General features: G+C 37.7%; 1 protein-coding gene across 1 annotated transcript in view; it reads left to right on the plus strand.

The window, feature by feature from the left end:
* Positions 1-23,576, plus strand: part of TOM1L1 (target of myb1 like 1 membrane trafficking protein) — a 50,729-nt gene that overhangs the window by 20,113 nt on the left and 7,040 nt on the right. The window contains exons 4-12 of the mRNA XM_034412473.3: positions 6,102-6,251; positions 7,992-8,111; positions 9,661-9,753; positions 10,086-10,202; positions 15,012-15,145; positions 17,942-18,002; positions 20,999-21,113; positions 22,175-22,277; positions 23,313-23,373. Of these exons, the coding sequence (XP_034268364.2) occupies positions 6,102-6,251; positions 7,992-8,111; positions 9,661-9,753; positions 10,086-10,202; positions 15,012-15,145; positions 17,942-18,002; positions 20,999-21,113; positions 22,175-22,277; positions 23,313-23,373 (954 nt within the window). The remainder of the gene's footprint in view (positions 1-6,101; positions 6,252-7,991; positions 8,112-9,660; positions 9,754-10,085; positions 10,203-15,011; positions 15,146-17,941; positions 18,003-20,998; positions 21,114-22,174; positions 22,278-23,312; positions 23,374-23,576) is intronic.

A 23,576-nucleotide genomic window follows, 5' to 3' on the forward strand; every position in this document is an offset into this window, starting at 1 on the left:
TAGAAAGCACAATGGCAAATATGTCAGATACTTTTGTACTTTTCTTTCCCTACTTATTTTGCATTTTTGAAGGAAACCTATCCTTGTGTTTGTCATTATCAAATAGTTTAATTTTCACTAACAAGGTTTTCTGAACACTTATGAACGTGTCTGCTATTATCTAGACTTCAAAATTTAATGTAGCTTCAAATCCCACGTATGTGTTTATGAGCACGTTTTAACATGGCTGCCTAGAATTATGTCAGATTTCATATTGTATTCAAGTCTCTATTTCTAACTCACAGGATAGAAGCTTTATGGACAAGAAATTAGAAAAGAAATATAGGAAAATAGTATTATTTTTGGGAACTGTGGCAAGATTATTGTATGCAGTAAGTTGGAAAAACAGTTCTATACCTAATAATATTAACATATTATTAATATTAAATATATTTATTAATATATTAATAATATTAATAATATTTAATATTATTAATATTATTATTAATTATAAAATTAACTGAACTAACAGAAATGATAAAATTGACCAGTTTGAACTGAGATTTTTTTTTTTTTTTTTTTTTTTTTTTTTGAATACTGGAAACATTATAGGGCAGTGATGGCTAACCTTTTTGCTGTCATGTGCCAAAAGCGGGGGGAGTGCAGGGGGGGGTTATGCGCGTGTGTGCCCACACCCATAATTCAATGCACCCTGCCCCCCCACGCATGCACACGTGACCCCCTGTGCTCCCCCCGCTTTTGGCACTCGATGGCATGGTGGGCCCGGTAGGCCTGTTTTTCGCCGAGTGGACTTCAGTAAGGCATTTGATAAAGTAGTCCATAACCTACTACTAGATAAAGTAGAAAAATGTGGGTTAGACAGCATCACTACCAGATGGATTCGTAACTGGCTGACCAACCATACTCAACGTGTAGTCCTCAATGGAACTGCATCTACATAGAAGGAAGTATGCAATGGAGTACCCTAAGGTTCTGTTTTAGGCCCAGTACTCTTCAACATGTTCATCAATGACTTGGACGAGGGGATAGATGGGGAACTCATCAAATTTGCAGATGACACCAAACTGGTAGGAATAGCCAACACTCCAGAAGATAGGCTCAAGATACAAAAGGATCTTGACAGACTTGAACATTGGGCGCTATCTAAGAAAATGAAATTCAATGGTGAAAAAAGTAAGGTTCTAAATCTAGGGAAGATAAACACAATGCACAGGTACAGTTATGTGGTACCTTGCCCAATAGTAGTAACTGTGAGAGGGATCTTGGAGTCCTAGTGGACAACCATTTAGATATGAGCCAGCAGTGTGCAGCAGCTGCCAAAAAAGCCAACACAGTTCTAGGCTGCATAAACAGAGGGATAGAATCAAGATCACGTGAAGTGTTAATACCACTTTATAATGCCTTGGTGAGGCCACAGTTGGAATACTGCATTCAGTTTTGGTCACCATGATGTAAAAAAGATGTTGAGACTCTAGAAAGAGTGCAGAGAGGAGCAACAAAGATGATTAGGGGACTGGAGGCTAAAGCATACAAAGAACGGTTGCAGGAACTGGGTATGTCTGGTTTAATGAAAAGGAGGACTAGGGGAGACATGATAGCAGTGTTCCAATATCTCAGGGGTTGCCACAAAGAAGAGGGAGTCAAGTTATTCTCCAAAGCACCTGAGGGTAGGACAAGAAGCAGTGGGTGGAAACGAATCAAGGAGAGAAGTAATTTAGAACTAAGGAGAAATTTCCTGACAGTTAGAACAATTAATCAGTGGAACAACTTGCCTCCAGAAGTTGTGAATGCTCCAACACTGGAAGTTTTTAAGAAAATGTCGGCTAACCATTTGTCTGAAGTGGTGTAGGGTTTCCTGTTATTCTATTCTATTCTATTCTTGAAAAAGCACCTTTGGGTCTCTACCTTCAGGTATACAACCAGCTGCTTGAAAGGATGGATGGTTCCAATTTTTTTATTAGTATATCAAAATATAAAATACAGGCAGTTCTCAGCTTACAACCACAATTGAGCCCAACATTTCTGTTGTTAAGTGAGACATTTAAGTGAGTTATGCCCCATTTTACGACCTTTCTTGCCACAGTTGTTAAGTGAATCACTGCACTTGATAAATTAGTAACCCAGATGTTAAATGAATCTGGCTTCCCCATTGACTTTTATTGTCAAAAGGTCACAAAAGGTGATCACATGACCTTGGGACACGACAATGGTCATAAATATGAACCAGTTGCCAAGCATCTGAATTTTGATCACATGATCAGGGGGATGCTACAAAGGTTGTAACTGGAAAATGGTCATAAGTCAATTTTTTCAGTGCTGTTGTAACTTTGAACGGTCACTAAATGAACTGTTGTAAGTCAAGGACTCCCTGTACAAAAAAAATGAAAATGGTGGGGAAGTAGGGAAGGAAAGGGGGAAAAGAAAAAAAAGCATTGATTTCTGACTCTTTTTAGCACAGTAGAATAATAACATACAGCCTAATTTTTTTTTTACTTTTCCATATTCGTATACTGTATATACTAGCCATTCTATAATATCAAACATATCTAATCAGCAAAATCCAAAGTCAAAGTCTCATTTTGTTCCACCTCAAGCACAAACTCCCAAAACAGTTTCCAAATGGTAACAAAGTTAGCTGTATTCTTTTCTTTGATTAGGCATTAGGGCAATCAATTTGGCCATTTCTGCTAATTCCATCAGTTCTTCCAGCCAGTTATCCGTTGTAGGAATTAAAGTATCCCTCCATTTTTGTTCGTAGAACATTCTTGCTGCTGTTAGCATATATAACAACAGTTGTATTTTTTTTTCAAGTTCTTTGTCCATTAATCCTAAAAGGAGCATCTCTGGTTTTATCTTTATATTCACTTAAAGAATCTTCTGTATTAAATGTGAATCTTATTCTAGTATTTATTTATTTTTTTGCTTTGTCACAAGTCTCTCAGAGATGATAAATGTTTCTTCTTTATATTTACATTTCCAACATGCATTTGAAATACTTCTAGGCATACCAATGGCACATCATTTTACAAAAATTTTCTTTTAAGTTATACTTTAATGTAAAATTTAAACTCATCATCCAAATATGTTTCCATTGTTCAAGGGTTATATTATAACCAAAATTATTTGTCCATTGGCTCATACGGTGCTTCTCACACACTTATTTTCCAAATTCAATTTCTATAACTGTTTATAAACCTTAGCAATAATATGTTCTTCTTTGCCGCATAGTATAGTTTCCAGTTCATTTTTTTTTGCAAGGTCACATGCATAGCTTTTTAAAATCTAATTTAAACCTTTCTTTCAATTATAAATATGTAAACCAGTGACAGATATATCCTTTTGATTCCAACTCTTCTTTGGATTTGAAAGCAGGTTCACCTTGACTAAAAAAGTTATTATTTTACTATAGATCCACCAGTTTGGCCTCACCATCAATTCTTTTTTAAAAAAAGCTTCTTGGGCTGACACCCAAAGATGTATCTTCACAGAGAACCTTATTTTATATTTATTCCAAACACTTAGGATGGCACCTCTAAAAAAGTGGTTGTTGAAATCAACATTTATTTAACTCATACTATAAGCAGCCATGCTATCCAATTCTTAGTTTGTGACCTTCAGTTCAAGTAATCTCTTGTTTTGGAGAGTCACCCACTCTTTAATCCAGACCAAACAACAAGCGTTAAAAAACACTTTTTAAACCCAAACCTCCTCTTTCTTTAGCATCTTGAAATAATTTCTATCTAATTTTTTGTTATTTCCCTTGTCATATGAACTTAGAAATATCTATTTGCCGTTGTTTATAAATACTTATATTTATAAGAATTTAAAAGAATCGGTAAAGTCTGAAATAAAAATATTATCTTTGCTATCCAGAAAAGATAATTGCAAGTTGTCCCATTTTAGTAGGTCTTTTTTGATATCATTCCATACATATACAACATTTGAAACAATTTAGAATTTGTATTTGTCAGTGTAACCCCAAGATATTTCACCTTTTTCTCCACCTTGAAGCCCGACGGTTTTTAAGGTTTCATAGTCCTGAAAACTCTTATTTTTAACAAGCATTGTTGTTTTCTGTTTATTTGTTTTGAAGCCTGATAAAGCTCCTAACTCATTTATTTTCTTCATCAAGTATTCTGTACCAGCTTTTGGATCCTGCAGAAATATGACTAGGTACTTGAAAGGATTGATGAATAAGTCAACATTTACTGGGAGTGGGACAGATAACTTGCAGTATACAGTACAATAAATATGTATATTTCATTCCAATGGATGTGGCTCAGAACCAATTGATGGCCTCATTGGAGCATTCTTCTCTGATGAAAATAGCTGTTACCATGGAAGTAGCTTCCATTAGTTTACTCACAAATGCTTTGCTGAAAAAAAGCCCTTTTAATTCACACTTTCAGTCTAGCTGTTTATTGAAAACAATGGGAGGACTAAACTATTCTAATGGAATACAAGATCTAGTAACTCTTCATCACCGTCTGTACAGGGAAAGTGTAGTAACAGGAGAAGTGTTGTTAATTTCTTCATTTATCTTGCAAAAAATGTTTTCCATATACAGAACCACTTTAAACCCGCTTCTGTGAGCAAATAGCTGATTAACATGTCTTTCATGATTCTAGCTAAAACATTTTGGTAGCTGTGATATAGACCCTTTTCCTATGACAGCCAGCCTTCCTTCCTTCCTTCTTTCCTTTCTTCCTTCCTTCCTTCCATCCATCCATCCATCTATTCATTCATTCATTATTTTCCCTCCCTCCCTTCCACCATCTCTTTTTTTAATCTAGTTTGCTTGCTGCTTTTCTAATCTGTGATTTTGGGGTATTAGGTTTTCCTGCTGTTTTCTGCTTTTTATTGTTCTAAACTTGCAAGAAAATTGTTTTTAAAAAGTCCATACTCAGTGGTCAAAATTGCCCTTAATTTAGCCTTCTGGAACAGTGAATCCTCTTGAAATATTTATTGCTACGGATTTCTGGTACAGGCATAGTAATACTGGTGCTTTGCTGAACTGAACAATTATTGAGAGGACTGTTACATTTTCACCATTTTCAGTCATTTTATGCTATACTTTGATAATGAAAAAGCTTCATTTGGCCATAATGCAAGGTATGGTTTAGAGTTAACAAAAAATAAGTGTGTGTGTACTCTTTAATTTCTGCCCTTGCAGAGGTCACTAGCAGAAACCAGAAGCTTTGCTTCCTTTTGTAACTAACTGCATTTTACTGTTATGAATGAACAATGGCCTAATAATGGCCAGTGAAATTGTGGCTTGACTTTTTTGTCTTGTAATGCAGAGGTGGTCAAACAGTGAGCTGTGCTTCCCACCCACACCCACTCCAGGGATTGTGAGTAAATGGGGGTGGGGGTGGGGGCGTTATAAATTTCTGAATTCATAGTTGGTGGGCAAAGAATTCAGTCCACCTAGGAAGACGGCTTGCTTTCAACCTAATCTATTAATTTTGAGATATGGAAAGGAGTTCAGATCTCCTTATCCTCAACCAGATGACAGGGTGTTGTGGACTGGCATATCTCAGGCTTCTAGAATGCAGTGTAAAAACACTACACAATTAGAGACAGCTTAATCCTTCCAGCAATTATAAATATCTCTATAATTTGTGGCTGTTACAGTTATTATTACTACTATGGGTATTGCCATTGCTATTATCATTGGCATGATTGACACACATTTGCATGGCACCGTAAGGTCTGAGAACCGTGAGTTTAGTACAAGAGATTGTAACTCGTTGAAGAGCCTTTTCCTGACATTGATTTAACCAAAAAAAAAACCCAAAAAATTTAATACCATTAATATAATTGTGCCCTGTGTATATAATTTCTCTTTTTTGTCACATTATAAAACCAAGAATTCAGTACCAACTTTATAGGACATCTTGAACCCGCAGTACAAACATTGAGAGTAATATGCAGGTAGTCCTTGACTTATGACCACAATTGGGACCAGAATTTTGGTGGCTAAGTGAAGTGGCTATTAAGTGATGCATCACATGACTAGACCTGATTTTATAACCATTTTTGCTATGGTCATTAATTATAAGATGTTCATATCACTGATGCAAAAACCCATTTGTTTGCAGCTCCTTGAGATGTGTATGAAGAACTGTGGGCCACGTTTCCAGTCTCTGATAGTGAAACGAGATTTTTGCAAAGATAGGCTAGTAAAGCTGCTGAATCCAAAGTTTAACTTACCAGTGGATTTGCAGGAGAAAATTTTGACCTTTATCATGGTAAGCTTTTTTTCCTTATTTCCTTTTTGCTCCCTTGATGAAATAAATGTAATCAATGTTTCATGACAGCTGTGCTATGGTGCCTGGAAAGGGTGTGTGTGAAAACCAGTTTCCTTTTCTCCTCTTTGAAGCTCTGTAGTGAAGAGTGAAAAGTGAAGAGAAGGATAGAGAATCTGTTGGCCTGGTTTTCAAATGATTCCTTTGTAGTTGTATAATCTTCCCTATCTGCTCGTACTGAAAAACCGTAGGGCAATCGTTCTGTATTTTTTCTGCTCTTAAGAAAAAAGTTATTTTCCCAGTCAGCAAATAAAAGAAGTGTTTCTGATGGGAAAGTGGGAGTTTTCCTTCACTGTTGGTTATTATGGGACCATACAGAATCATAAATTCACTTCTCCATCTGAGTGGGCCAAAACAGAAATAAGAAACCTTCACGTCCCATTTTAGCCTTCAGTTTCCAGAAGCCAATAGTAGTGGGTTATGTAAAATGTGATCCAAAACATCGAAAGGCATCCATTTGCGTACCTAAGGTATAAAATTTACACTTTCACAAAACCATTTCAGAAGGTAGAGGAGTCATTCTGTTTACCAACTCTCAGAAATACTTGTATCAAACATCCATTAAGAATCACAGATTAGAATATCATTTTATTCTAGTTGGCTAGTAAAGCTGGAAAGATCTGTGAAAGTAAGAAATAAAGTCAGCCTTATCTTCACAGAACTTTCCAGCTTTACTAGCCATCAAGAATAAAATATTCTAATCTCTGATCCTTAATAAACTATTTCTGAGAGTTGCTAAACAGTTAGAATGACTCCTCTATCTACTGAAATGGTTTTCTGACAGTGCTTCCATGAGACAAAAATCAAAATTTAGCATGACCTTTTATACAACTAGTAATTCCTCTCCCCCTCATGATGTTGAAAGCTAACCTATCACATAGAGGAATAAACGTTCACAAGTTTGCTGAATATGAGAAACATCAGCTTTGAGAAGAACAAAAGAAGGATCTAAGGCTCCATCTAATCTATTGTCCTGCCTATGTTGCCTGTGGGTATGGAATGGCATATTACCTCTCAACAGAGGCATTGTATGAAGACTTTAGTTCTTTCCGCATTACACAGCAGGGGTTGACAATTTACGGACTGTGGGCTGGATGTGGCCTGCCACCTGAAATAATCCAGCCTATAGCCCCCAAAATAAGTATATTTAGCTGACCCACAAAAGAGAGGGAGAGAACAAACGGCTATTTTTTGAGCTCTTATCACTTTACTTGCCGCTTCACCAGTCATCTCTACATAGGCAACACAGCAAGTCCCCTGTCCAATGATGTGGTAATAGGGAGAAAATGGCAATAACGTGGCCTTTGACTCTATGTGAGAAAAGGAGAATCCCTGTTCTGAAGTATCCATTTTGAGAAATTTGAGAGATCTTCATTAAATAGTTTGGTCAATTTTTTTTTCTGAACCTTTGATTTGGTTTTAATACATAGACAACTCCTAATGTATCTAAAATGGTTCCATTGCAATACCAAGGAATCCTTTTGCTCCGTCTTGGTCTGTCTGTGTACTGATTCGGCAACTTGATGCATCAGGTTCTTTTCTGATACAGCCTCATTCCTCTGAAAGTCTTTTGAAGAAATAACGTAGCTGTTATCCATAACATTTTTGGCCCAAAATGGCACTTATCGGGTTTTGAAGGGGGCTTAATTGGATTCAGAAACTGTAATCTTTTTTCACAAACAGACCTGGGCCAGGGGGTTTCAGAATGCTGTGGATGTGAGTGAAGTCAAGGAGGTTTATCTGGAGCTTCTCAAGAAAGGAGTTGAATTTCCATTCTCAGAGATCAACAGGAGAACCACTAAGGTAAGTGCTTCATTGGGAGCTGCTGATTTGAAACAGGCTCTGCAAGTTGCAAAGATTGACACATGCAGAGAAGGTGTGTTAATTAACTCAATAACATGTATGTCGCACAGTGATTTCCTTTGCTAATGAAACCAGTCATCTGTTTCTGTCTTGGAGCTTTTTAAAAAAATCTAAGAGTAGGAGGAATAGTTTAAAACTATTTCTTAAACAGGAAATGTAGAGGTTAAATCTGCCCACGGAATCCTAGTAACCCAGGTTTCTTCCTCAGGATAAAGGAAATTAAGTGTCTGGATTACCCTGAAGGCTTTGCAAAATCCACAAACATGTAAACAAAACTGAACACTTGCACAGAAAACACGAGATATCTTTTGAAATCAGAAAATGAGTTTAAATAATTTTATTATTATTATTTCTAATGTATGCCTTAAAAATCAAAAGAATTTGACTTCCCAGAATTCATAATGACGGGTATATAGATAGATCTTGATTAGTTAATGAATTCCACAAAATGATTTGCTTTATTCAGATTTGCATTATTCGAAGTGATATTTCCATGGAAAATATGGTAATTAGTTCCAGCTTGACCAAAGTAGGCAATGAAAACTTTTAAGCATAATGTTTATATGTACTTATATTAATGAAATATTACAATAACTGTAAAGCATTGTATCTCAACCTTGGCAACTTTAAGATGTCTGGAATTCTGGGAGTTGAAGTCCAGACATCTTAAAGCTGCTAAAGTTGAGAAACACTGCAATAAAGACAGGGGTGAAATCCAGCAGGTTCTGACAGGTTCTGGAGAACCGGTAGTGGAAATTTTGAGCAGTTCGGAGAACCGGCAAATACCATCTCTGGCTGGCCCCAGAATGGGGTGGGAATGGAGATTTTGCAATATCCTTCCCCCAGGAGTGTTTTGCATGCGCAAATCTAAATTCTGCATTTGCTAGCTTTGCATTAATTAAGTTTTGGATCACATTAAATGGTATCAATTTACAATTTGCACTAAATCAAATATTCCATTATTTTAACTCACTCTAATTGCAACCTCTCTGTATGCTCATTCTAAGCTATCTTAGTGAATAGTATTGGACTGTTGCTAGTTTTTTCATTACAAGTACTACATATTTTTCAACCTAACCCTGAAATTTATCAATTATAAACATTACATGAGACTACTATTACTTAGTTACTATTGGGACTTAAACGGACCAAAGAAGGGATCAGTACTTGAGATCTGTTGATTTCTGATGGTTGTTTAAAAACATCAAGAGATTGCATTTTAAATATGATTCACCTATAACGGTCGCTAAACAAATGGTCATAAATTGAGGTCTGTCTGAATGTTAAGTCTCATAACTGAGGAAAAAAATTCAACTAAGACTCTTGCCATTGAATTTAGAGATAAAGTAAGAATTAAAGTGTGATTGACACTTTAAAGCGTTCTAAATATATTTGCATATCCATACCAACATAAATATGTGGGATAAAAGTGTGGCCTCTTCGAAGTACCTCCTACGTTTAAATGTTGAAAATCTATTTATATCCACAGCCTTTGTCTACAAGAATATCTTATAATTCCTCCCAGAAGTGCCTTTCAAAACCCCTCTCCCCAACTGCAGTAGTAACACTGATTCCTGAGCAGGTATGGTTTGTTCCTTCAAATATTTTACAAATTAAGCCTCATCATTCTAAAACTCTCAGATTTGAACAAGAGTGTAGGTTTGTAGTTTATCACTTACTATCTTATCAATACATTTTAATTGATAGGTGTCTGTTGGGACAGGCTACCCCCATCTAGCTGGAGAAGTGAGGCTGAATTTTCAATTTAAAGAGAGAAGAGAAGGAACATTCTTCTCCTTATAAGCCAATAGGAAAATGTTCAGATATAAATGTTGATTTTTTTAAAAAAAGAGAGAGCACAGACCACAATGGGCCTTTCATTTATTATGAATTGAATCTTATGCTTTTTGACAGATTGGAAAGCTCTACAGTGAACTGGACATGGTAAAAATGAATGTCAGAGTCATGTCAGCAATATTGAAAGAAAATGTTCCTGGAGCAGAAAACCCAGATGATATGGCACTTCTACAGGTAGTATAATACAGATTTTTTTTTTGTTGTTTCTGTTTTGTGCTGGAAGTGTAAATACTTTGTGCATTACCGTCAAGCAGTCATTATACAGCAGGGGTCCCCAAACCCTGGGCTGCGGCCCACTACTAGGCCGCAGCCTGTTCAAAACCAGGCCGCAGGAGAAATGGGCAAGCACATGCATAAAGCTCTAGTTGTGTGAGTAACGGGCAAACACATGCATTTGTACAAAGCTTCACTCGTGAGCATATGTGTGAAGCTCTGCTCACACGAGAGGAGGAACTTGCGCTCATGCATGAAGCTCCATTCATGCAAATGAAGCTTTGGATGCGAGTGCCCTCCGCTCCCACAAGTAGAGCTTCCCATGCTCGCACAAGCACCCTCCACACAAGCGCCTCCACTTACGAGTGTACCTTCACGTGCAAGCACAAGTGCCTGCTGCTCGTGTTAATGGAGCTTTGTGCACGAGCACAAGCACCCTCCACTTGCACGTGGAGCTCCATGTGTGCTAGTGAAGGGCGTGTGTGCCTGCCACTCACAGGCCCTCCCCCCCCACCGAGCCAGGCCGGACCACCAAGCTAGAAAGGTTGTGGGCCACTGTTATACAGAGGTTTAGTAGGTGGCAAAAATATGGACAGCATATCACAAGTCAGAAATGCTCCAAGTGAGATTGCTCAGATGGCTCTGGCAATTCCTCAGTTGCTCCCTGAATTCCCCAGAATGATGATTGTATGATCAAGAAGCATTTTGGGCATAGTGAGATATCTTTTCATCTAACTCTTTTCTTATTAATAAAAGCACTAGTCTGCCAAATGCAAGACTCCAAAATATATGGAGTGTGAACGAAAGTCACAAGGAGGGGGCAAAATTTGTTCTTTCAAAATCATAGCAACTTAATTAGGTTCTGCCAACTTTAAAAATGGCTATTTGTTTTACATTATCCCTACTAGAAGTCTAGCCCTTGACTTACAATCACATCTGCAACCAAAAATTCTGTTGCTAAGCAATGCAGTTGTTAAGTGAGTTGTGCCATATCTTACGACCCTTTTTGCCACTATAATTAAGTGAATCACATTGTTGTTAAGTGAATCTGGCTTGATTTTGCTTGTTGGAAGTTCCCTTTGAAGGTTACAGATGGTGATTACATGACCGAGGGATACTGCAACTGTCATAAATACATACCAGTTACCAGGCGCATGAATTTTGATCACATGATTTAGTGTAGCAGGTAAGGCTAGAAACCGGGAGGCTGGGAATTCTAATCCTGCCTTAGCCATGAAAGCTGACTGAGTGGCTTTGGGCCAGACCCTCTGTCTCAGCCCAACTCACCTCACAGGGTTGTTGTTGTGGGGAAAATAGGAGGAGGAAAGTGTGCTAGATATGGTTGCCGCCTTGAATTCTTTACAAAATAATAAAGGTGGGATATAAACATAATAAATAACTGCAGGGACGCTGCAACAATCATAAGTTACTTTTTCAATGCCACTTTAACTTTGAATGGCCATTAAACAAATGGGCGTCGGTCGAGGATTTTTTGTAAGCATTTGTAGCTGGCGTATGCCACCATTTTTCCATAGCGACAAGATTCCCTCAGTTGCCATCTCTCAAAGGCTCCATGGTAACCCCAGCTGAGGAAAAGATGGGGCAGTGCTGCTAGAAACAAAGTATCTAGGGCAGTGATTGTCTAGCATACCCTCCCCCCCTCCTTTATATATTCTTTTTAATTATATTCTCTTCTCCTTTCGGATATCCTCTTATTTCTTTGTGAAACAGTAGCCTGTGAAAAGCAACCTATCATTCCCCAAAGTCTGACCTGATCTCTTGCAGAAAATTGGGCCGAAAATTACAAGTTGCCTATCTATCCCTGATTTGTAGCATGGAAAATATTTTTTCCCTTTCCTCCAGTCCCTTTTGATAGTTTTTAATAAGGTGGATTTGTGTGGCATTACGCTATGACTTCATATAATGAGATGAGGTATTTAGTAAATAAGGACAGAGATTACCTCATACTGTAAAATGGTAGGTCTGTAATCAGATACTGCTGTGGAAATATCAGCTCATGAAAAAACAGGAGTTAGACTAGGGAGCAATATGGTGTCTTATTGTTTGTTTTTAATATGTCATGAGTTTCTGCAACAGAACCTAATTAGTCTTTAAATATCATAAGATTCTGTGGCATGACTGCACCTCTGGGGGCTTTATGATAATGTATATGTGGTAGTCCTCCAGTGATTTCTGGATCACTATATTTCTACGTTTGTTTCCTTTGTGCTACAGTGGACTTTATCTAGCTAAGATCTATGCAGCCCAATTCTGTGCATGCATATTTGGGGATGCCTATATACCAGTGGTGAAATCCAATTTTTTTTTACTATCAGTTCTGTGGGCGTGGCTTGGTGGGCGTGGTGTGGCTTGGTGAGCGTGGCAGGGGAAGGATACTGCAAAATCCTCATTCCCTCCCCATTCCTGGGCCAGCCAGAGGTGGTATTTGCCAGTTCTCTGAACTGCTCAAAACTTCTGCTACCGGTTCTCCAGAACCTGTCAGAACTTGCTGGATTTCACCCCTGCTATATAAATATCGTATCTCTGTGCACAACAGGATTTACTCCCTGTATCTCAATGAGAAGCAAGATGTTATCCCTATTCAGAAATGTCCAGAATGACAGAATACAAAAAAGTAAGGTGAAAATGTTAAAGTAAACACTAAAATAACATCGAACCCTTCAGAAGCAGAGGAGTTGCATTTATTCTCTGACAAAACTTTAAGGTGGAATCTTCAAAGCATGTAACAACATTCAGTCTTTTGCTTATTTTCCTCATCCACTTTAAAAAGAAACAAAATTTAATGCATTTCTTTTCACAACTGGAAAAATTTAAATCATGTTGCAAGAATAATTCGGAGTCCAGTGGATCTTCAGCTTTTTCTTACAGTGGGGCCTGTGGCTTTCCAAAGGTAGTTTTTACTACTAACATTCTTTTTTTTCACAAGGAAATATGAACAATACTACAGGCACTGAGGGAACTTCTTAGGGACTATTAGATTGCATGCTGAAACCTCTTATGTTTGTTTCCTGGTGTCTGATGCTTCCTACTGTGGTGGTTATATGTTTTTTATTTATTTCTTACACATCTTTTCTGAAGAAAAGTAGTACGTGCTTGAGTGAATGGAAGCTGCATTTTGTAAAATAAACATGGGAAGGTTTTTTTTTTTTTTAATAATAAACATTGCAAATGATATATAGGAAAGGTGTGAAAATTCAGTTTCCTTCACAGGAGCCTGTTTTTTCTAAAGGTAACGGTAACCATGGAGTAAGTGTGTATTTTAGATAAAGATTTTTCAATTGTGTCATAACAATCATTGGATGCAAGAAAGGGTAATGAAAGGAATAAAGTGGTTAGAGCAATTTTCTTTTGTACTTCAATCAATTTCACTGAAAAGTAAGCCAATTGGGGTATTATCTTCAAGTTTTCCAAAAATATACATGATGAGGGAAATGGTAGCTATGTTTGACTTTCCTGTAATCTTACAATTTGAGGCTGTCTATCTAGCTGTCTTGATTCCTGAAACAACATGTATCTGTGCACACAAACACATATTCTAGATAAGTATTCAACCTCCATGTAACAAAATCTATCGGAAATACACTCATTGGAAAGTTAGAAAGTCTCTGTTCTAAAACCTGACTCATACAAATGTTAAGTTGATTTTAAAAAGCAAAAAGTCCAAATCTTGGTTTTCTAAACAAGCTACTGTTTACATCCATATCAATCTATATTTTCAGTTTATTGTTAAGGCTCTCTCCCCTATACATAATTTGGCTGTAATTGGAATTTGGATGTCACACTTACACACAGTTAATTTATGACTTAGCATAATGACAAAACACATAGCAGTTGGATTCTAAGCATAAAACAAACCGTAGTATGGCTTAGCATTATGTATGAACCAAACCTGTGTCTCCATGTCTTGGAGAGAAATTTATAAAATGAAACACAGTTTTTATTAAAAGTATGTTTAAAAATGCACACCATTTTCTGTGATACATGAATGAAACACATTCTAAATGCCTCCCATTCCTGCAGGAATATCTCTTGCAAAATTTGGATATAAACCCTTCCTTAAGGAACCTTAGTGGCAAAGTGGTTAGAATGTAGTATTGCAAGCTAATTCTGCCCACTGCTAGGAGATTGATCCTGACCAGCTCAAGGTTGACTCAGCCTTCCATCCTTCCTAGGTTAGTAAAATGAGGACCCAGATTGTTGGGGGAAATATGCTGATTCTAAACTGCTTAGAGCAGCCATCCCCAACCTTTCTAGCTCCACGGAACGGCAGCAGCAGCAAGCGGGGAGAGGATGGTTTCATATGCACATCCTAGATCCCATGCATCCTAGACCCCTTACATATTCGTCCGCCACTTGTGCAGCCTGGTCACCAATGGGTCTCAACCCGGGGGTTGGGACCCTGGTTTAGAGAGTGCTGAAAAGCATTATGAAACAGTATATAAGTGTTAAGTGCTATTGCTATTGCTTGCATGTTCTTTGGTGCTGCATCCTTCATGATGCTAACTAAAGCATTTGCTGTATGGTTACAGTCACCAAAAGGGAGAGAGGCCTGTGGCCATTTCTAAAATGTTTTTTACTATGTCAGTTTTAAAACGTGACACGTTTTCGCCGTAAAACAGATGGTGGGTGGGTTAATGAATTAATTACATGTTTTTTAATGCCTTGTAGACCTTTGATATTTTCAATATTTTCAGCATCTCTTATTTTTGCTGTTCAAATGCAAATAGTATACCTTTTCTTCCTTGGTAGAAACTCTACAAAACAAGCCGGGCAATGCAAGATAGAATTATGGAATTGCTAGCAACTGTGGAGAATGAAGATGTGATTACTGAACTCATACAAATGAATGAAAATCTAAATAATGTCTTACTGGGACATGAAAGGTATTTTACTTATTGTTATTAATGTTATATATGTAGTCTGTGGTAACAAATTGTTGTGCCTGTCTTCATGAACAGCCTATCTCTTATTTACTCTCTCCTTCTACCCAACAAAGGGGTAAAGGAATTCTGGATCAAGTTAGGAACAGTTCATAGAAATAATAAATGAATTGTTTATGTTCTTTGTATCAGACAAGTATGAAGTAAATGGAGTTTGAGTATAGAATAAACTTCAACCTTTTTTGAGAAGCATATCAGAAGGAAGAAACAAACATAGCTCCTTACCAAAAGTTCAAATATCTATAAATAGGTTAACTATCAAACTATTTTCTTTGCTGAATTGTTTGTAAAAATGACTATAAAGTAGCATCATCTATAACACAATGTTCAGAGGCTGTAAGATGAATACGATATCACACAATTGGTATAAAAATTGTAAACTCATTTAATCAAGCCAAGGGTTGACCACTGATATAACCGTGAAGACCTAAACTCCCTTTGTTCTACTATTATGGAACACTGGATATAAGACGTTAAGTACTACTGTGTTATCATGTTAAAAGTACTATAGCAATAAAAATTGCTATACCCTTCCCCCTCATATCAGAATACATGTAAATACTAGGGGGTTGTGGAATGTCTTTTGCAATGCAGGTCATCCTTGCTTACCAACCACTTGTTCAGTTGCCCTTTAAAGTTATAACAGCACTGAAAAAGGAGAACCCTGCTCGGCACTCAAAGTTGCAGCCATCACAGTATCCTCACAGTGACATGATCCTAATTTGGGCATTTGCATCCTGTGCGCATTTACTATGATTGCAGCATCCCATGATCATGTTATCAGCATTTGCAACCTCACAGCCAGCTTCCGACAAGCAGAGTCATTGGGGAAGTTGGTAGAAAGTCTTAAGTCATTCAGCAGAATGTGATATTCTACTCAATAAACCACAGTGATTCTCTTTAACAATTGCAGTCAGAATTTATGTAAGTCGAGCAACACTCACATGACATTTCACTTTATGACCATATCATTAATGGAATCAACAGTCCTAATTGTACTTGGTTATTGAAGACTGCCTGTATAAGAAAAAAAAAAGAGTTTAGAATCTCAATAGACTGAATTTATATCTGAAGTTCAAACTGGAGCAATCCAGTGCATTTAAATATACGGTTGCTTGAGATTTCCATCCAAGGCTAGTTGTAATATTCAACATTTTTTAGCCTACAAAGTTTTCTTTTTCAGTTAGATTTGGAAGGTGATTTGAGCTGATTGATTGCCTTTATGAGGAAGATCAGTTACTCTGGGACATGAGTATTGAGAAGCTGAGCAGACACTAATTACCTGGCTCATTTGAAAATGCAATTTCTTTTCAAATAGAGTTCAAATTGAAGAACAAAAGATTCTGGTTACATTTCAAAATAACAGTAAAAAGTAGTCTGCCCTAAGTATGAATGCAACTCTTGATAATAAGAGGTTTTATTATAAATACTAGGAAAGATACAGATAAAGGAAAGCAAACATTTATAAAATTCAAACTGTGCATCTTTCTCTCACCAGGAGATTTTGTTTGTTTGTTTGTTTGTGCTTGTTTGGTTTTTTGGTTGGTTGGTTGGTTATTTTGGCAGAAGAACCACTCAACATCTGTATATGTTACTATAACATCCACTTGCTTCTGCTAGGCTTCATGTAACATAGGCAGGTAGTCATTTTATAGGGATTTTAGGACAGTGTGTTACCACCAGAGGAAGGCACTGCATGACCAGTTTCCACCTATTTGGGACTCATTCCACATAATCAACCAGATATGTTTTCAGTTACCTTGATCATCAGGAGGCAGGCACTATGTGATTGGTTTGTCCTATTTGGGAACTTGTCAGTGCAACTTTCTTTTGTCTCTCAAGGCCTCATGTTCTATTCCTATCCTTAAGCCTTCAACCACAAGCCAAAAAAATAGGCGAAATCAATGTGAATTGTTGCAATTTTTGACATGTTTTAGGGATGGCTAAGAGCAAGAGGCATCTGGGAGGTCTCCTTCTGTCATTACTGCCCTTAGGTTTGAAAACAAATTTTAAAATTTTTTAAAGTGTTATTGAATTCTGGCAGTTATTCTACTAGTTTTGGGTGCCAGAATGTCAGGTTGCTGGGCAAGGCAGTATTGCAAGCAGTTTGAGCACAACCAATTTCCCACCTTTGCTTTATAGGCTGTTTGTTACTATCCAGGAGTGACATTACTGTACTCTTCACTATGATAGTTGTGTCCCATATTCCAGAAAGCCTCTTTCATGACCACTAAGTTTCCATACATTCTGAATGTTTGTGCTGCAAATTCTCAGGGTTCTAGTTTGTTATGCCTCCTTCCACATTAAGAGATATATAAGGCGGGTTCAGGAAGAATAAGTCTCCAGAGCTTTCTTAAAGCAAGAGTTCTGTGCACTCAAATAAAGAGCAGGAAGGTGATATTCTGAAATCCTTCTTTTTCACTTTTGAGTCATCTGCTCTGCTGCTTATGGGAGCACCCACCTGCTATTGCACAATAGGAACAAAAGAGATTTATTTCAGTTGTTCCAGTAATACCTCTACAGTTTTGTTTCCTTATAGCATCTGTGGCTTAATGGTGCTCAAGATTTGAATATGCTAAATCATCCCAGACTGTCAAATGTAAAAGGACAGGTATTGCATATAAATATGAAGGCTGCTATTAGTCTCCATAAATAAATATATTTATGTGTTTTATGTTAGTAAAACTGCCATTGCATTGTTTGAAATTGATTGTATTGATTACACTATTTTTAATCTAGGTTTTCTAGAAACAGAGTACGCTTCTGGGAGAATCAGAGAATCCAGAATGAACGTGCAGCAGTAAGTAATTGATAGTCATTTCTACCAGTCTAAAACAACATTTTGTTGGTTAATAGCAATAGCAAAAGCACTTAGACTTATATACCACTTCACAACGCTTTACAGTCCTCTCTAAACTGTTTACAGAGTCAGCATATTTTCCCTAACAATAATCCTAAAATTCGGAATATTTTTTCTTTCCAAAACTAGGAATATTCACAGAATTAATTTCACTGGGTTAAGCATGGTTTATTCTTTTGGAAGTTCTCATCTTCCTACCCTCACAATATTCTAGTTAAATATTCTGCTAGAATAGAAAATTCTAGTAAAAAACAAAAGCATTCAGGGAGGAGTGAGGATTTATACAAAGAAATCTGCTCTAAGCATGATCGGAATGAAGAGCTTCGAGAAAGAGAAGAGGGAAAAAACATGTTTTGAACACAGGAAAGCAGCTATTATCATCTGCCTGATCTAAATCTCACCTGGCAGAAGACAATCCTCTTTTGTTCACTTATCTTCAGTGTGCAGTAATCTTCTGGTTGGCATGGAATCATATGTCATATTCAATATAATTTACGCTTATCAAATAACAGGTAACAAATGTAAAAGCTGAGTAAGATTTCTAAGGCATTCTTAACTGGGCAGGAACCGTTGAAGGAAGTTAATTATTTCATTCTGGCTTTTGAGGTCATATTTAGTACTTTAGTGGTCTTGGCCAATGAATGGATTCTCCTCACCAGGAAGGAGACAAGAAGAATATGCCTCCATTGATCTTCTGAATTTATCAGCAATTTGTGGCATCCAGAAATATGAGGACAGGGTGAAATGGGGATTTTGTTTCTTGGGATTGTGTCCAAAAAGCCTGTGAAAACCTCATGTTCAACATCAGGAATTTAATAGAGACCATGCTTTTTCATATTTATTCATTTGATTTGATTTTTGATGCTACCCAACTCCAGCTGACTCTAGGTGGCTTACAGGATAAAAAAGTTTTTAAAATAATACAAAAACAACAAATAAATAAGAACATAATCAAAATCAATCCTCTCCCCAAATTACAAAACAGTTACAAAGTGACAAACCCACATATCTGAAATGCCTGGAGGAATAGCCAGTTTTTCATATAAAATCACCTAGAAGTGATAAGTATTTTGGGTAGAGATATAGCACTGTGCTGATGAGACCAAATATGATTCTTGTCATCTGAACAAGATAAGTGTATGAAGATGATGAAACAATACCTGAAGGTTGTAACAGCTCAGAGAACCCCGAATATGAATCAAGATAGTTGTTCTTTAACTGATCCTTAGTTCCAAGAGTTAGAGGCATAGCCTGTTGTGATGTCCCATTCATGCCACACACACACACATACCATGGGTGTAAAGAGACTTTATTGAAGTTTCCGAACCTGAATTGACATTCCCCAGCAATTCCCTGTGCCGGCACAAGCTCAACCCCAATGAGTCTCTCAAGCTACTCAAATGAAGCCAACACTATTCCTCAAGGCAAAGGCAAGTCCAGTCCACTAGACCAAAGCAAGTTCCCAAGGCAAAGGCAAGTCCCAAGACCAAAGCAAACCCACAAGCAAAGGCAAGGCAAGGCAAGGCAGAGAAAACAGCTGGAGACACAGTCTGAAGTTCAAGGCAAAAACACACAACAAAACAACAAACACATTGTTCCCAGCATCATCTCCATCTGTCTGCTGTTCTAAATAGTCAACTTCTGGTGCACCCTGTCAAGAAGGGCAAGGCTGCCTCCTCGTGAGTAATGTGGCTGACCTTCACTGCTCCTGCCTTTTATCTGCCCTATCTGTTCTTGGATTAGGTGCAGAAGGCAGTTCCTCTTCCTCATTGCTAATCAGCTGCAGCTATATGCTTTCCCCACCTGAAGCCTCATGGATGTCCTTCTGCAGCTGTGCTTCAGCCAAATCAGTCTCAGATGGCTGCTTGGAGCCATTGACCAACTCTCCTCCTGTCATGCCTGGAACTTGGTTCATCTTCCTCTGAGCTGACATCTTGAGAAGTATCTGGGAAAGCATCCGGGGAAATTATCACACTGTTTAATCTGTTTTAACTTATTTTAAATTTTGTATTTTCTGTGTTTTTATTTTCTGGCTGTTCACCGCCCTGAGTCCTTCGGGAGAAGGGCGGTATAGAAATCTAATAAAATAAAATAAATAAATAAAATAAATGTCCTGAATAGGGTTGTACTCCACCCAAAGAAGAATAAATCTCTTGGGAGTAATTTTGATGCAGCCTAGTTATTGGGAGGCCTAAATGGCTAGTGTGGTTCTGAAGACAATCCGGAAACAACTAGGGGTTTTTGGTGCTCTCTGAGCTTGGTTGTTTTCTTAGAGACATTTTATTACCCAAACTGGGTAACATCATCAGTGCCAGTGAACTATCAATGTTTTGTCAGGAACTATTGTCAGAATCCACATATTTTTGGGAAAGGCTTAACATAAACTATCTAAAATGAATTAGAGATCCTTATGTTAACCATTACAAAATCCTACATTACTTGAGAGCTGAATATCTGAAAGATTGCCTCAAGAAGAACTACAACAGCTTGCCTGGGACCTTAAATCCTCCTATCTCATCATGAAGAAAAATATAGCAATCAGTTCTACTATGAATGTGCAGTGTTCTCTTCTGAGAAGTATTTCTATTCCCAATTCAAAAAAATTTGAGCCCCAACCTATTTCTAGCAACTTTTGCTAGAAATTCATGAAAAGTAAGTGGAATTTGCTGCCCTGTTTTTTAAATCTTGTGTTGGTTTGATCTACCCTTATTGAAGTAAGACTGTTTATTTTAGAGTTGTTGTTACCTTAATTCACTATGGCTTGTCAGGCAGGATGCAAATTTAATGAATACAGTATGTAAATAATTATTGACTTCAAGCAATCCTCACTGCCAACAAGATGTGTTTCAATGAGAGATTATTTGCAGTTAGAGGTGTTTAATATGGGCTCAGAGGCAAAGTAGGCATCATGTCTAACAACTTTGTTTAATTTTAAGGCCAGTGGCAACCAACCATCTGCTCCTTCCTGTGATTTGCTTGACCTTGAGTCATGTCTTCCTGCTGCTGTGCCACAGCCTATGAAAACTGACCTTCCCCAGTCTTCAGAGTTAAGTAAGTAAAATATATAAACACCAGTATTTTAACAGAATTTTAGAAGCTATGTAAGAAAAAAAATTAATTTCTTTGGGATCCACTTTGCAGATTTGTTTGAGAACTGTGCTAAATGGAAATGTATTTTTAAGCATAATTTTAAATGTGTTTCAAGTAAAGGTGGTGGCTTATCTTCCTATCAGTATTTAGGTTTTTTTTTCAAATTCTACCAGAGAAATTCTGCTGATATTCAGAGCAGTAGCAGTAGGTAGGCTGTCTTAAGAGGTTGTCTTTGGAGATTCTCAGTCATCTCAGTCATCCAGGTTTTCCCAAATGTGCTTTTTTCCAGAAAGTCCAGTTGCCTCTTGAAAAAAGCACCTTTGGGACTTCTTTAGAGGTTGTTGGTTTGGAGGAGTTCTGCCCTCTTCCTGGCATGGCAGCAAGAAGATAGATTGCTCTTGAAGTTGCACACAAAGGTGGGAGAAAATTTGACTGTTACACTGCCTAGCTCCAGGCTTATGGGATGCCTATCCCAGTCTAACATGTCAGGTGCATAAGTAGTCCTTGACTTAACAACCGTTTGTTTAGAGACCATTTGGAGTTACAATGGCACTGAAAAAAGTGGCATACGATCATTTTTCATGCTTAAGACCTATACAGCATGGTCCCATGATCAAAACTCAGACACTTGGCAACTGACTCACATTTATGATGGTTGCAGTGTACCAGGGCCATGTGATCTTCTGATAAACAAAATCAATGGGGAAGCCAGATTCACTTAACAACTGTGTTACTAATTTAACAACTGCAGGGAGTCATTTAACAATTGTGGCAAAGAAAGATGTTAAAATGGTACAAAACTCAATTAACAACTGTCTCACTTAGCAGCAGGCAATATCAATATCTATTATTAGTATCTCATATGCATTTAGTGTGCCTAAGAAAAGTGTGTCTAAGAAAAGGTTAAATACTAAGCTCGTTAATAATAAGTTTTTACCAAGTGCTGGCCAGATTTGTTTCATATATTTGAATACATGTAGGAAAATTCTGCCATTCACAATCACTAACTTGCCTCCTTTTAGATTATCCAGCCCAAAGTGTGGCTGCTCCACATACTCATTCTGCTGTGCCATCAATATACCCTCAACTAAACTCACTTGGAATTGTGAATGCTTCGCAGTCTTCGTAAGTAGCAAAGTTTAAAGTTATGTAAACATTTAGACAACCTTTGACAGTTCATTAAGATCTCATCATTGGAAGTTTATCCAATAATTAGGTAGGCTTCTAGCAGATTTTATTTTCATTAATCCTTCATTTTAAAAGCTAATTTATGTAAAGTCATATGTCGAGCCTAGCAACCTGCTCGACATCGCTAACGCGTGCTGAAAGCATCGAGGGACATATACATACTTGGTGGTGGTGGCACTGGGTGAAGGCGGCCGTATGCGGGGTGTGGGGTGGTGGTATCGGGTGCGACGGGATTAGGGCCGTTCCGGAGGACACAGCGGCAGCACCTTCCAGAACACGCTGAAGACCAATTACGCCCCTAAAAGAGGGGCGTGGTAATAAACAAGGGCGCGGTCTACGCCCCTAAAAGAGGGGCGTGGTAACAAACAAGGGCGCGGTCCTAATGAGTTAATGGAAAGATGGGCTATATAAATGCCCCATTCTTGGTGTAACGTAGCGCCGATTTCAATCGTGTTTACGAATCACAGTGTGTAGCCGGATGCGGATGCGAATAAACCAGCGTGCCAAAAGAGCTGAATAAGGCTGTAGCTGTGTTTTGATTGCGTCTCGCACGGCATTCCTGAGATCATATAGCTATTGCGGTTGAACCAACAGACTAAGAAGCATAGCATTGCCTAATAAAATAGCAGTAGCACTTAGATTTATATATCGCTTCACAGTGCTTTACAACCCTCTCTAAGCGGTTTACAGAGTCAGCATATTGCCCCCAACAATTTGGATCCTCATTTTACCCACCTCAGAAGGATGGAAGGCTGAATCAATCCTGAGCCTAGTGAGATTTGAATTGCCAAATTGCAGACAGCAGAAGTAGTCTATAATACTGCATTCTAACCACTGCGCCACCATGGCTCTTCTAAATAGCTGAATAGTTAATTGTCCTGTTTTGGGCACAGAGGGAAAGCCATCATATATTCCATTCTATTTCTATTGTATTTTGTTGGTGGATTCCAATGCACTGTTTTTCTTCTAAAGATTCCCAACAGAAGCACAAAGGACATCCCAGGTGATTCCAAATGACCCAATGTATATCAATGTGAGTATCAAACTGTGTTCTGGTTTGTTTGTTTATTAAATTTATTAAATGTATTTTCATCTTGAGCTACTCTAGGCGGTTTACAACTATAAAAACAGAGAAATGAAAAGAAAGTGTAAATAAGACAGTAGCAAAGTAATGGAACAATAGAATAAACAATGAAAAAGAAAACAATGAGAATACAGCGATATGAGGGGAAAAAA

The sequence above is a fragment of the Pantherophis guttatus genome, chromosome 2 (genome assembly GCF_059756535.1).
Source record: "Pantherophis guttatus breed Tessera chromosome 2, ASM5975653v1, whole genome shotgun sequence".
Taxonomy (NCBI): domain Eukaryota; kingdom Metazoa; phylum Chordata; class Lepidosauria; order Squamata; family Colubridae; genus Pantherophis; species Pantherophis guttatus.